General features: G+C 36.9%; 2 protein-coding genes across 2 annotated transcripts in view; both read left to right on the top strand.

Moving 5' to 3' along the window:
* The first annotated feature begins 313 nt into the window (after positions 1–313).
* On the top strand, positions 314–6,277 carry LOC107720563 (protocadherin alpha-2-like). Its single transcript, XM_016528288.1, has 5 exons — positions 314–2,079; positions 5,167–5,239; positions 5,684–5,861; positions 5,946–6,092; positions 6,165–6,277. Exons 1-5 carry the CDS (start codon positions 314–316, stop codon positions 6,275–6,277), a joined length of 2,277 nt encoding a protein of 758 aa, XP_016383774.1.
* A 1,277-nt stretch (positions 6,278–7,554) lies between these two features.
* The window catches only part of LOC107720707 (protocadherin alpha-C2-like), a 40,298-nt gene continuing 32,033 nt past the window's right edge, over positions 7,555–15,819 (top strand). Inside the window, exon 1 of the mRNA XM_016528511.1 lies at positions 7,555–7,559. The gene's annotated coding sequence lies outside the window, so the exon portion shown is untranslated. The remainder of the gene's footprint in view (positions 7,560–15,819) is intronic.

Below are 15,819 nucleotides of genomic sequence, written 5' to 3'. Positions count from 1 at the left end.
ATACTTTGCAATTAACAAATCCCATTCTTTAAAGAATACATTTATACTCTGGTAAATTGCAATTTAAATAAAATATCTTAAATAATTATGCAGTTAAAACGCGCGATGTCGCTGCAGACCACGAATTTAAAGCACTCCTTTTATTAAAATGAGGCTCCTCCCTTACAGTGGAAGAGCAACCGTATATACTGTAGTCATGTGGAATTGATAAGGTATTATACAGGCTTCAGAGACTAATGTCCTGGCAGCAACGAGACAAAAAAAAACTGCGTTTTTTAAACGGATTAATATTTGAGGCTTTGAAGAAACGGTTATGGAAAGCTTAAGATATCTGTGCGTCAAAACAGCTCTGCATTTTTGTTTATGGCGATCTTCATGCGGCAAGATTGTCTATTCGGTCTCGGAGGAAGTAAATAAGGGAACTGTTGTCGGAAATATAGCAAAGGATCTCAAGATCAGTGTTCTGGAATCTCGTATCTTGCAGCTTGTGTCTGGATCCAACAGGAAATATTTCGATTTGGATTTAAAAACGGGAGCGTTGTTTGTGAATGAAAGAATTGACCGGGAGGAGTTATGCTTCGATCTTCAGCAGTGTGCTCTTAATTTGGAGGCTGTTGTTCAAAATCCTCATAGCCTGTATCGAATTGAAATAAATGTTCTGGATGTTAATGATATTGCTCCATATTTTGTGGACAGCGTTATAACGATAAACATTACAGAGGATGTTGTTCCAGGGGAGAGATTTCATCTTCCTGTAGCTGAAGATAACGACATTGGCATTAATACACTGAAAGACTACAAACTGAGCAAGAATGAACACTTTTCTATTGACGTGCAAACTGAAGAGCAGAGTGTGTCTGCTGAATTAATGCTCCAAAACCCTTTAGATCGCGAAAAACAATCGGTAATTCCTCTTGTACTGACAGCGATTGATGGAGGAAAGCCTGCAAAGACTGGCACATTAAGTGTAATAGTTAATGTAATTGATATAAACGACAACAAGCCTGTCTTCAGCAAACCTTTGTACAAGATAAAGGTGAGTGAAAACGTTTCTGTTGGTACAAGAATCATCTCTTTGACTGCTACTGATTTGGACGAGGGCACCAACAGTGACATTATTTACTCAATAGCTGAACATGGAAACATAAAAAAGCAAAGTCTATTCACTGTGGTTCCTGAAACTGGGGACATTGTTGTGAAGGGTCAAATAGACCATGAGATAAATGTTGCAATTGAATTGCGAGTTCAGGCGAGAGATAAAGGCAGTCCACCAAAGAGCACACAATGTAAAGTTTTAATAGAAGTTATGGATGAAAATGATAATGCACCAGAGATAATTGTGACTTCTCTGTTGGAAAGTGTGAAAGAAGACACAAAGTCAGGAACTGCTGTAGCTTTAGTCACAGTGTCTGATAAAGATGGAGGTAAAAACGGCATTGTACACTGTGCTCTGAAAGGCTCGTTTCCTTTCAAACTGGAGACGTCATATAACAATCATTATTCTCTAGTGGTAGATGGACCTCTGGACAGAGAGAGCGCTTCTCTGTATAACATCACAATTACAGCTGCAGATGAAGGAACTCCGTCTCTTTCCAGCAGCACTGTTATAACTCTACATATCTCTGATGTTAATGACAATGCTCCACATTTCCCAGCACCAGTTATTAACGCTTTTCTAAGTGAGAATGGTCAAGCTGGAGGTCTCATGACAAAAGTGTCCGCTGATGATTCAGACACTGGTGAAAATGCAGAACTTTCATATTCACTGTCAGAAAGTTCCAGCTCCAGTGTTCCTATAACAACACTGATAAATATAAACTCTTTAAGTGGAGAAATATTCAGTTTGCAATCATTTAATTACGAAGAAACAAAAATATTTCAGTTTCAAGTTATGGCAACAGACTCCGGTGTTCCTCCTCTGAGCAGTAACGCGACTGTAAATGTGTTTATTCTGGAGAGTTTTTCGGATCTGAATCTGTATCTGCTCATCGCTATTGTCTCAGTATCAGTCATCTTTTTACTGAGTCTGGTGGGTTTGATAGCAGTTAAATGCTACAGGACAGACAGCAGTTTCAGCAGGTACAGCGCTCCAGTGATCAGCACACATCCAGACGGAAGCTGGTCCTTCTCTAAATCCACACAACAGTACGACGTGTGTTTTAGTTCAGACACAATAAAGAGTGATGTAGTTGTGTTTCCTTCGACCTTTCCACTGTCAGATGCAGAACTAATCAGCATTAATGAAGGAGACACTTTTAATAGGACTCAAACACTTCCAAACACTACCAAGGTAAGATAAAACTTAAATTTCACAGTTCGAAAACATCATCATAGTGAACTTTTTGTAGCTTAGTAACTTTTTACTACCGTATCAAGCAAATATGTGATTTTAGTACATGGAGCATTTCAGCTTCACATATCATTCCAAAGGCCATAGTATCTGTAGGGCTATGTGGTCTCATATTTTTCAGTTGTATAGGAAATTGTGCGTGTTCAAATGTATGTGTACACACACAGATTGTTTTATACTTCCGTCTTTAGGATGAGACGTTAAACCGAGGTCCTGACTCTCTGTGGTCATTAAAAATCCCAGGATGTCCTTCAAAAAAGAGTAGGGGTGTAACCCCGGCATCCTGGCCAGATTTGCCCATTGGCCTCTGACCATCATGGCCTCCTAACCATCCCCATATCTGCTGATTGGCTTCATCACTCTGTCTCCTCTCCACCAATAAGCTGGTGTGTGGTGGGCGTTCTGGCGCAATATGGCTGCCGTCGCATCATCCAGGTGGTGGTTGAGAAGATTCCCCCCTTCTATGTAAAGCGCTTTGAGTGGCCAGAAAAGTGCTATATAAATGTAAGGAATTATACTTTACTCCAGTGTTACATAATTCTTCTGTTGGCTTTTAAATGTGTTATATCTCTGTAGTGCTACCTAGGTGTAAATAGGATTCACTTAATAACCTTGGTGTCACTGCTGCTCAAATTGTAAATATCTGTAGTTAAATTCCACCCATTTGCCATCAAATGCAATGGATTACGTTAAAAATGTCAGATCAGGGCTGATGTAATGGCAAACAAGCGTTGCATTTCCCATGTTAGAATTTCTTAACACTGAAAAAATGAATAGGTTCACTTAAGTGAAAGCATATACTCTTGTCAAGTCTTGAACTTTGTTCCATGGAGTCAAAAGGAGGCTAGTTTTTGAAAATATGGCGAAGGATTGAATCTCTGTGAAGGACGGTTGAATTTAAAAGACAATTAAAATTGTAATGAAAATCTGTGTTGTAAACAAACCAATAGCCTAAGCATTAACGAAAAGTACTCTTTTCGACGAACTTTAACATCTGTATAATAATTATAGGAATTTCTATAATTTTTCGCGACACAGTATGTGGAGGGTTGTCTCGCTCATCCCTATAAAATGTATGGCTTGTAATTAATTAATTTATTTATTTGCGTTAAAATCAATAAAATATACTTTTTCAATAAACTAATGTTTTCAACATTTAGCTAATTAATTTAATCAGGATTCTGGATACGCGTAATAATTTAAGTGTGTTGCAAATGTATTCAAAGGATTCAGTTCCATTCATAATACGAGAACAAAAAAAGTTTTCTCATGCTTTCTCTAACATTAACAGTTTGCCCGAATGTAATATAGTATTCACACAAAATCATTAACTGTATACTGTACTGACTTACTGTATTTTGAACTCCTGCGCGTTTGTTGTTGATATGGGTATAGCTTATGCAAACTTCTTCAGACTAGCAAAGCTCTTTCGGGGTTTATGTTAATTTACAATACGTGGTTATTTCCTTAAGTGATGCGGCATGTTTGTGTGGTTTCGCCACACAGAACCGCACGTACTCCGCGTGGTGTCACTGTAGACCGCTAAACTTTAATATTTTCCATATACCGTCTCAACTCCGCCTACGATTTCGCTGAGTGACGTCCTATAACCGAGCGTCACGGTCTGGATGCTTTTCGTGGCGTGTTTCCGTGAGTCTCATTCTTCATTGTGTCTACAAAGTTTTGATGTGCTTTTGATCACCTTTGTATTGTTTTGATCACGTTGCCATCTCAAACGGAAGGATGGCAGACAGGAAGGACTTAAGGTTCCCACATATTACTTTCCTCTGGCTCGTGATGTGTGTTTCAGTGCCAGTGGATGGTCAGATTGTCTACTCCGTGTCCGAGGAAGTAAATATCGGAACTGTCGTCGGAAATGTGGTGAAGGACATGAATTTAAACGTCCAGGATTTGGAATCGCGGGCATTTCAGCTTGTATTCGGCACGAGGACGAGGTATTTTGATGTGAATCTGAAATCTGGCGTCTTGTACGTTGCTGAAAGAATTGACCGCGAGCAGCTATGTCCTAATACTCCATCCTGTTCCTTGAATTTTGAGGCGATAGTAAACCATCCTCTCAGTCTGAGTCGAGTGATAGTTAACGTTAATGATGTGAATGACAATTCTCCTGCATTCCCTGTTGAAATTCAGGTTTTGAATATCTCTGAATCAGTGCAGCCAGGAGCTACATTTTCCTTGATCAGTGCAGTGGATGAAGATGTAGGGACTTTCTCTATTAAAAGCTATAACCTGAGTCCTAATGAACATTTCTCATTAGAAGTAAACCAGGGTGGTGAACATGGCATGTCTGCAGAGCTAATCCTTCGAAAAGCTTTAGATAGAGAGAAAGAACCTGTAATTCGACTAGTATTGACTTCTTTCGATGGAGGGAAACCATCCAGGTCAGGCACATTGCAAATTATTGTCAATGTTTTAGATATTAATGATAATGCTCCAGTGTTTAGCAGTCCTCTTTATAAAGTCCGTGTGACAGAGAACACACCAAAAGGAACTAAGATTATCAAACTCAGTGCCACTGACATGGATGAAGGTCCAAATGGGGAGGTAACATATTTATTTAGCAGTCATGGTCAGGAAAAAAATCTTGATGTATTTGCAATCAGCCCTGATTCAGGGGAGCTCAAGGTAAAAGGAGATATTGATTTTGAGGACAAAGCTTTTTATGAACTTAGAATAGAGGCCCATGATAAGGGGCTTTCCCCGATGACGGTTAATTGTAAAGTACTAATTGAAGTCATAGATGTTAATGACAATGCACCAGAAATAGTAATAACGTCCCTGCTGTCTTCTTTAAGAGAAGATGCAAAAACTGGCACTGCTGTGGCTCTGGTCACAGTTTCCGATAAGGATGGTGGAATGAATGGGAAAGTGAGTTGTAAGCTGCTGGGAAATGTACCTTTCAAACTCGAGTCTTCCTACAAGAATTATTACTCTGTTGTTTTGGAAGGCCAGCTTGACAGGGAAAACATCTCAAAGTATAATGTAACCCTCGTAGCAGTAGATGAAGGAACCCCACCACTTTCCAGCACCAGTGTGGTTTATGTTGACGTTTCAGATGTGAATGACAATCCTCCACAATTTAACGAAAAAACTATTTCTGTCTATGTAAAAGAAAACACTCCCCCGGGAACCCTCATTTACACAGTGTCAGCAGTTGACAGAGATTCAAATGAAAACGCTGAAATTTCTTATTCCATTGTGGATAACAAAGCAAACATAAATGCTGTTAGTGTTAAGTCATTGACAGGCCAGTTGTATAACCTACAGTCTTTCAATTTTGAAGAACAGAAAACACTTAGTTTCCATGTTCAGGCAACAGACTCTGGTGTTCCTCCTCTGAGCAGTAATGCAACTGTAAATGTGTTTATTCTGGATGAGAATGACAACAGTCCGGTTATTTTACCACCTTATTCTGAACCTGGATCAGTTAATAGTGAGAACATTCCCTACTCTGCTGAGGCAACAGACTCCGGTGTTCCTCCTCTGAGAAGTAATGCGACTGTAAATGTGTTTATTATAGATGAGAATGACAACAGTCCGGTTATTTTACCGCCTTATTCTGAACCTGGATCAGTTAATAGTGAGAACATTCCCTACTCTGCTGAAGCGGGATACTTTGTAGCCAAGATCAGAGCTGTTGATGCTGACTCTGGATATAACGCACTTCTGTCTAATCATCTAACTGAACCCAAAGGAACAAATCTCTTCCGCATTGGAAGCAGTACTGGAGAAATAAAGACTAAGAGACAAATGAGTGACAATGACTTAAAAACTCACCCACTTCTTATCACAGTGTCTGATAATGGAGAGCCATCACTCTCAGCAACTATGTCCATGGATGTTGTGGTTGTTGAGAGTCTGGATGACATGAAGTTCCTGTTAAAGAGGAGAGTTTTTCCGATCTGAATCTGTATCTGCTTATCGCTATTATCTCAGTAGCAGTTACTTTTTTATTAAGTCTTGTGGGTTTGATAGCAGTTAAATGCTACAGGACAGATGGCAGTTTCAGCAGGTACAGCGCTCCAGTGATCAGCACACATCCAGACGGAAGCTGGTCCTACTCCAAATCGACGCAACAATATGACGTTTGTTTTAGCTCAGACACAATGAAGAGCGACATGGTGGTTTTCCCTTCGCCATTTCCTCCTGCAGAGGCTGAACTGATCAGCATTCATGGAGAAGATACTTTTACACGAACCCAAACTCTTCCTACCACTGGGAAGGTGAGCATTATTTAAGACCTCAGTTTATAAAGTCGCTGAAATTACACTTATATGGACTATTCGTATATTCACTATATGCATGCTTTTTTAAATAGTGGAATATTAGCACATATTTAGTTTATAGAAAAATATAGAAGTGGAGCAAAACATCATTTATTTTTCTAGCTTGATATTATGCTGAAAATGTGGTTCATGCACATGTGATGCAACTTACAGCACAAAGCCTGTGTTTACATTGTTTACCCAAAATAAAATATTTCAATGACCTTAATTTTAAAAAAAGCAGTCATCTTTGGTTTTTTTATTGGCATTATTTCTATCATATTTATGATTGGAGTTTTTCTGTGTCAATCACTACCACAACTCAGATGCCTCAAGCTTGTATGTAGTGTAGTTTCAGCACCAGCAGTGCTGGACAGCGCCACCTCACTGCTATGCAAGCTCATCAAGACCTTAGTAGCACTGCTCTCATTTTGTGCCCCATCTTTAATGATTTGATTATTAATTAATCAAAGAAATCTGTTTTAATTATAACTCTTTAATGACGTTAAACTGCAGTTGCAGATTGAAGCAGGTTGCAACAGCTATTCCCAAGTCTTCAAAGAGAATTTAAATGATGTTTAATAAGCTTCACTAACCTACTGCTCAGAATACTGATTTGAGTTGGGGTTTTATTTAAAGGTTTTTGAATAACTTTATTTTTGTTACTGAGTTTTGCATGTGAAAAAGTTACTAAATGCTCTAGTTTTACACTTTCTCACACTTTTTTCTGCATGTTCAATGATGCTGCCAATGTATGGATAAATGTAAATATGTATGTTTATTGTGTCTTGAAATGGTCTCAGACTTATGCTCCATGTTTCTAGTAGCTTCGTCTAATAGTTAGTCATGCCTCTTGAATCTTTTTCCCCGAGTCCTTGACAGAGGACAGGGATCAGGACCTGTGCAAATTTCTGTGCAATTGGGTCAGTACTGGGTTCTGCTTTGCCCAGCTGGTTGAGGGAGATAGATGGATTAAAAGTCTGTGGGTCTCTGGACTGCTGGAGTGCTGCAGTCCCACCTGCATTATATCGAAGTCTCTCAATGCATTAATGAGAGGGACATGCTGCTGACTCTGTGAGAAAAACACACAGCAGATTTCATGCTGTGTAAAGAAACTGATCCTCATTTCCCCGTACTGTGCAACCCAGTTCATGTTACTGTGCATGTTTTTATTTGTTGTTTAAATAATTCATATGTTTGTTATCACTTATGGAATTACATAGGATTGGTCTATATGGCTTTAAACAAGATCTTATGGTTCTTGTTCTTTCAAGGTCTCATTCCCTCTCTTGCTCCCTCTTCTGAACTTGTCAGATGGAATGATTCCTCTAGTGGCACAATGGCATTTTACTTCCCACCCCTGCGAGTCGTCACATGAGTGAGACTGCACTACTGAAGTTTCAGTTTATTTTGACAGACATTATTCTTTGTAGAGTTATAAACTTGACATTTAGGCTTTTGGTTTCTTGTAACAGAAATTTATTATTTTGATTATTATTATTATTCAGATTTGAGCTCTCATCTATCTATCTATCTATCTATAAAGATTTATTTATTAATTAGTAATTAATGTTTATTAAGTGTGTCCATAACATATTTCAGCATGTGCAGGATGCATACGCAAATTTAGTTGTTATAGTAAAATGTAAAAGTATTACTCCTAGCTAGAATGGCCCCCTATCTGGGGCAAGAAGCCTTTTTACAGAATATATAAATGACTTTTCATGTCATTCTTATTAATACTTAAATATGTGTTTCAATATTGTAAAATACAAAATCAACTATTCTATTTCAAATTCTATTTTGGCAGTTTAGTTGAATAATTAAATAACAGACAAAGCAAAATCAGAGTAGAAGAGATTCATCTGAAAGGTAAATTTATTATTTACTTAAATACAGGCATATAAATATTTACATCTATTTCATAATTGCAAAACTGTGAATGCAAATTGAATGATTTCACTTAATTAGCCCATAGGTTTAAATGAAAAGAGAAGGTATCTGAAATGTACATCTAATTGACTGAAATACTGAATAATAACCCCATCAATTACAATACATATTTAATTGAAAAATAATAATAATAAAATATTAACAACATGCATATCATGTGTCCACAAACCACTCATTAACAAATAGACAAAAAAAAAAAAAACATTATTCACTAACAATCATCTCCTCCAGTGAGCTGTTAACCACTGCAAGCAGATCACTGAATCAGTGAGTTGAATTTAAGATCAGGATTAGTCCGAATCACAAAGAAATTATCGAGATTATTGTGAATTTGATATACTAGTTCATTTAAAAGAGATGCAACACAAATGAAAAAAAGATATTCAACATAACACATTGTCATATATAATGAGACATAAAAAAATAACCACAATTAATGTCAAAACTCACAAATGTTTATATTTAGATTAAATTACAAAATTAAAAATTGTGTAGTTATATGCATCATAAGTGTTAAGATGAGATTTTGTACCATATGCATTTTTTTATGTTGTTTGTACATTCTTGGTAAAAATGTGCTGTGCTCATTTATAGATATACATCTACATGCAAATCAAGATTTAACAGTATCACCTCTTATTTCTCAGTCTGTGTGCATGAATGTCACCTGCTTTGTCTTCCGCATATCATGTGTATTATTCAGCTTGAGTCACATGGATTATGCTTCAGTTATGACATTACTGCTTCAGCCAGCTGTGAATATGTGGTTTATGGGCAAACATCAAGTTTATTTGCAGAATGTAATGCTACGAGGTTAACACAGGAAAGTGAATGAGTCTTTTTGTGCTTGTGTATGCTATTCATTAGAATATATGCTTGGCAGAATCATGGATTTGAGTCAGTGCTTCAGCATTGTGACAGACAATGAGTCATAGTACAGACTGTGGGTAATTACAGACACTATCATCGCTTCAGTGTTATTTATTGTGAGCTGACTGTAAACGGCTAAGCCTGTTGTCTGCGCGCTGCAAGGCATGAACTGTGTGTCTGCTGGCTTCTGTTTCTATCAGACATGACCTGAACCTTTTGTTAAGGTCACTCTGGGATTTCTGTCCCTCCAGATGGATGCATTTTTTATGAAACGGAGGTGCAGAGCACAACAAACAGATTGCATGAATGACGAATGTTTCACAAAATCCCCATTTATCTCCACAGGTTCTCTAAATTCATGAAAGCTCAAATTTGAGAGGATGTGCATCTGCATAATTTCTTGTTTACAAGGTTATCAACAAGGATTCTGCAGAATCTCTTTCACTAAAAATGTCAGAGCATACAAATAATGTGTTTTGTAGCTTTACAGCGATCCATTAGCCTGTCATTATTGTACAAATGCAATGCAAATGCATTTAGCAAAGCATTTTAAAAGCAAGCTGATGGTGCTATAACATATATCATTGGTTTATATCATCATTTATTTGCTCTTTTGCATATGCATGCTGGTTTACATATCCATTCTGTTCAGATGCCTCTCTCTGGTTGTTGGTTCTGGCAATAGAAAGAACAGTTGATGGTTCCCTGCAGTGTATCAGTGAGAGGAAGGGTGGGTCATCTCTGCAGAGGGCTGCAGGTGGCAGAATGAGTCAAGCTGAACAGAATGCGGAGAGAGAGAGGCTGTGGATGGTTTGCTAGTGCCCTCTGTTGGCTGCAGTGCTGGTGATGGCTTTCAGGGATGTGTGAGATCCTTACTATGAGGTGTTTATTTCATACCTCAGCCAGTAGGGGTCTTACATCATCCTTCTGAACCATACTCTGCCCACAATCATTTCAGATACCCTCTTTCTCTATTTTTTACTGTCACTTTGTGTTACACACAACACGCCTTTTGCTCCCATGATGTTTTGCCTCTCATTTCTTTGAGGACATGCAGTCCTATTACATTTATCTTTCTCTCTGTCTCCTCACATACACTTTCTAGCACTGTGTTTTAAAATAATTTCAGGAACCAAGTTCTAGGAACTACACAAGTGTATTTTGCTATACTGATTAAAGCAAACTAACGGCAATAAACATTCTTGTAAATAGAGTCCTAAACTGAATGTGCACACTGATTTTGACATGTTTTATCATATTTGATTTTCATTGAGATATCTAAAATCAAATCCCTAAAACAAGACACATTTACTTGAGAAACAACATTGAAGATATTACGATTCAGTTTCATAGATTGTAGCTTGAGTGTATTTTGATTTTGTCTCAGTCTACTGGCAGATTATTTAATTTTTTACTTGTTTGTACTTATATAAAATTCGACCAGTAGGTAAAACAGACTTTTTGGGGTGACTTTTATTTTTTTAAACAAATGAATACTTTTATTCTAGAAGGATGCATTGAAGTGATCAGAAGTGACAGTAAAGACATTTATAATTGTTCTGTTTCAGATTAATGCTGAACTTTCTAACCTTGAAAAACAAGTATAATTGTTAAAAAAATATATTAAACAGCACAACTGCTTTCAACATTGATAATAAATGTTTCTTGAGCAGCAAATCACCATATTATAATGATTTCTGAAGGATCATGTGACACTGAAGACTGATGTAACGACTGCTGACAATTCAGCATTGCCATTGCAGAAATAAATTACATCATCAAATATATTAAAACAGAAAACAGTTATTTTAAATTGTAATTAATCACACAATCACAATGTTACTGTTTTTACTGTATTTTTAATGTAACAAATAAATGCAACCTTGGTGAGCATAAGACACTTACATAAAAACATTAAAAGATATTCCCAACCTCAAAATTTTGAACAGTAGTGCATTTTCTCTGAACAATATATCTATATTTTATGATATATAATATATAATCTGTACATCTTCTCAATATAGATTATTACTTGTCAGGTAATTAATCTTGTTTGAGGATTTTTAGAAATTTGTATTAAAAACAAGTCATAAAGACAAATTAAATCCCATTAAAATATTTTTAGCATATATTTCTGCATTCTTTACTGTCTATATATTATAGATATTTTAAACATTAGACCAAAATACTGTGCATCTGATATACAAGTGTCAGAGTTGGTTCATAGCCAAAATATCTATCATTCAGTAGTGCAAAGGAATAAACAATTCTAATTTTACCATTCGGTTATCATGACCTACATCACCAACACCAAATATAGGCCACAACTGGCAGAGCAGAGAGAAAGAATGAGAGAAGACGTGCATGTAAAGGAAGTGGGAAAGAGAGAGAACGTGAATGACAGAGGAAGAGAGGTTTTTAGTGCACACTGCGGTGGGTGGTGTGACTCTGGATGCCCTTGCTGAGGGCACTGTTGGTGCAGGCTGTCGGTGCGGTGTCTCTCAGATGGGTGCATCTCTTTTAAAATCTGGCACACTTATGTAAGTAGGGTCAGGGGAGGAGGAGTACCACTTGTAATGGGTTTCTGTCCTGCCAAAGGTCAAAGTTCACAGGTCAAAGCTCAAGATACTAATATCTTTCAACAGTCTGATTAGCTAAATGTGACCCTGGACCACAAAACCAGTCTTAAAGGGGTCATATGATGCGATTTAAATTTTTTCCTTTCTCTTTGGAGTGTTACAAGCTCTTGGTGTCTAGCTATGGTGTGTTTATAGCATTGTTTAGCACATATGTGACCCTGGACCACAAACATATGACCCCTTTAAGTCGCTGGGGTATATTTGTAGCAATAGCCAAAAATACATTGTATGGGTCAAAATTATTGATTTTTCTTTTATGCCAAAAATCATTAGGATATTAAGTAAAGATCATGTTCCATGGAGATATCTTGTAAATTCCCTACTGTAAATATATTAAAACTTAATTTTTGATTTGTAATATACATTGCTAAGAACTTCATTTGGACAACTTTAAAGGCGATTTTCGCAATATTTAGATTTTTTTGCACCCTTAGATTCCAGATTTTCAATTAGTTGTATCTCGGCCAAATTGTCCTATCCTAACAAACAATACATCAATGGGAAGCTTATTTATTCAGCTTTCAGATGATGTATAAATCTCAATTTCAAAAAATTGACCCTTATGGTTTTGTGGTCCAGGGTCACAAATGTTGTCATTTAAGGATATAGGGAGAAGGTCTAGCTCTATATTTAGGGTTTTAAAAAAGTGTTTTCTAAGGAGAGCCATTTAATCTGTCTTAATCTTAATCTGTCTCCCTAGTGCAGTTGTAGTCTAATCATCACAAATGGACAACATACATTCTAGTATAGAAATATGTGAGAATTTTAATTTTAGGCTGTTATATTCTATTTTGAAGTTGTCAGTTGGCAGTCTTATACTTAGTGCTTTCTCTATCATTCACAACTCACCACACTCAGTTCCCCAAAGCTACGACTCACTTTAGTAAATGTCAAGACAGTCTTGTTATTGCACACTGACAGTGAAAGTACATGCACATGCAGAATGATAGGCCTGGTTAAGCTTTTAAATTTCCTGAAGTGGAGACCTAGTAGAACAAGGATTTATAAGACCAAACCTGTCAAACCTTCCATTGTTAAAAGACTTGATTTTTTATATGAGACTTTGTTAACTTGTCTCTGTAGTAAAGTTTCATTCACTGTGCATTATTCCAGTTTTATTAGTTGCACAATAAAAATCAGTTTGTATTTTGCAAATATGTCTTGATAATCTATCAGCAATCCGGTGTCAAAAACAAATGTGCATTGTGTGGGGGTTCAGGAGAGACAGCAGGTGCGATCAGAAACAAAATCTGGATTGTAGATGTCTGAAAGTCAAAAAAGTATTTGGGTATCTGACCCACTTGCTTACAGAGTGTTTTGTGCTGCAAAACATCTGTTATCACTCACAGTAGTTTCCAAAAAGATCAAAACAAAGACACTATGAAAACAATGCACAAACACTGCCTAGTGTTTCACCCATACGGCATATTCATCCCAGGGAAAAAGGGGTAAACATTAACTGAAAGAAAAATATGTATATATTTAGAAAATAAGCCAGTTATTTCTATCTTTTGCTGTAGAGTGTCAGAAGGAAATATTAGTTTACACTTCCAAACATTCATTTTGCCATTAATTGTAATAATCCAGTGATTAAGTCTGATAACAGTCATTGCTCCACTCAGAGATCTGATCTCATCATCATCCAGTCTGTCTGGAATGACATGAAGAAACAGAACAAACTGAGACAGACTAAATCCAGAAGAACTGTGGCAACGTCTCCGAGATGCTTCAAGAAAACTACCTGTAAAGCTACAGTACTGTTAAAAGCTTTAGGCACTTGTGTAAAAATGCTGTAAAATTAGGATGCTGTCAAAAATAATGTCATACATAGATTGTCTTTATCTATAAACGTCTATTAACTAAATTAAATCAACATTTGGTGTGACCATCCTTTGCATTTAAATCAGCTTTTGCCCTCGGTGCACTTGCGCATAGGTAGGTTTCTTGAAGCATCTTGGAGACGTTGGCACAGTTCTTCTGCATTTAGTCTGTCTCAGTTTGTTCTGTTTCTTCATGTCATTCCAGACAGACTGGATGATGATCAGATCAGATCTCTGTGTGGAGCACTGGCTGTTGTCAGACTCCTTGTGCAAACAAAAATCTCACTGGATTATTACAATTAATGGCAAAATGCATGTTTGGAAATGTAAACTGATATTTCCTACTGAATCACTACAGAAAAAAAAATACTGACTTAAAACCATTTTTAGCTGGTGAAAATACTAGTGTTCTAATAATTTTGGCCACCACTGTGTGTGTGTGTGTGTGTGTGTGTGCGTGTGTTCTGATTTAAAATAGTGATCCCAAATCGATACAAATTCAGCCTACACCTATCTGGCATAGAACAAAGACATTTGATTGCCATTTGCCACCTGCTGTTCTGTGTTCTAGTGACCCAATACTGCAAAAAAAAAGTTACAGTTCCTATTATAATGAACTTTGACCTATGAATGGCCCATTTTATTCTTAAATATGTAGCACAAAATGTCTAGTTAACGTTAAAACAACATAATATAATACAATTTTGATAGTAATTGCTAGATTTAAAAAAATAACGAATTCTGATCTGAAAGAAGAGTTTAATCTACTGCTTTATATGGTGATGACATGAGGCGACTCTAATGCGACGGGTTTACGCTGACAGTCTGCCCTGGCTTAGTTTATGTCAGCGGTTTCAGAGTGACACGCTCCCTCACTGTGGCGCATTTTGACGGATGCACAGAGCGCCCCAGGCGCGCACGCCCGGATGACCTGGTCTGTCTGAAGTCAAAGCCACAGACGGAGAGAGAAATGCGCATTCTGTATAATTATTATAGATTTTAATGAATATAGCCGTTCTGTGACCAATAAAGAATAAACGTATTCTGTATTTCAAAACATTAGCAACATTTTCTGAAACATTAAAACGCTTGGTAATCTACAATAATTTGGATTGCCATTCTTTGGGCGCTGACAACGATAATCATGTTTGAGAAGTCTCAGCCTGTCAGAACAGTGAGATTCTACAGATTGTCAGGTGTAGATTTACTTGACAGCAAACTAAGGATTGTTTAACTAAAACAAAATAAAATGAATGAATTCATAATTTAAAAAAGTACTAACTAAAAAAAAAGGTAACTTTTACTTTTGCTTTAGCATTTTTACTATATTAAACAGTACAAATACGTTTTGTGTTTTTAAATACAATTTTGTTTACTACACGGCAAGGTATCCAATTAACAGCTTTTTACTTATTACATTTACTATAGATTTTAAACATTTTTTACACTCTTTTGCATTTTTTTTAATACATGGTAGTATCACAGCCAGTTATATAGATACAGCAGTATCCAATCTCTTACAGAAAAACACTTGGAACGCATTTAATTTTGAGTGTTTTTTTCTCAACCGTGACTCTCCAAAAGTGATGAACCAAAGCTTAAAACGCACTGGCCTAGTTCAGGGAAAGATAATGCATCCCAAATGCTCGCTTTCTAATTAACGTGTAGCTTTTTTTTTTTTTTCCTCCAAATTTAATGACATTAATAAATATAGCTGTTGCTTTTTGGCTGCTTCCATCAAGCTGTTATATTTTCTTACAAGGTTTCGAATATCAGAATGCATTATATTTGAGTAGGCAGCCCCTCCCCCGGTGTGCCGCACCAACACCATCGAACTGAGCTATGAAGACGAGGAGGAAAAGGAGAACGAATGGGAGGGGTGGCTTGAAACTGTGAGAGAG

This window comes from Sinocyclocheilus rhinocerous, unplaced genomic scaffold (genome assembly GCF_001515625.1).
Source record: "Sinocyclocheilus rhinocerous isolate Xijiao unplaced genomic scaffold, SAMN03320098_v1.1 scaffold603, whole genome shotgun sequence".
In the NCBI taxonomy this organism is placed as follows: Eukaryota; Metazoa; Chordata; class Actinopteri; order Cypriniformes; family Cyprinidae; genus Sinocyclocheilus; species Sinocyclocheilus rhinocerous.
Note: the sequence above shows the minus strand (reverse complement) of the source record. Positions and strands in the feature narration are given on the sequence as shown.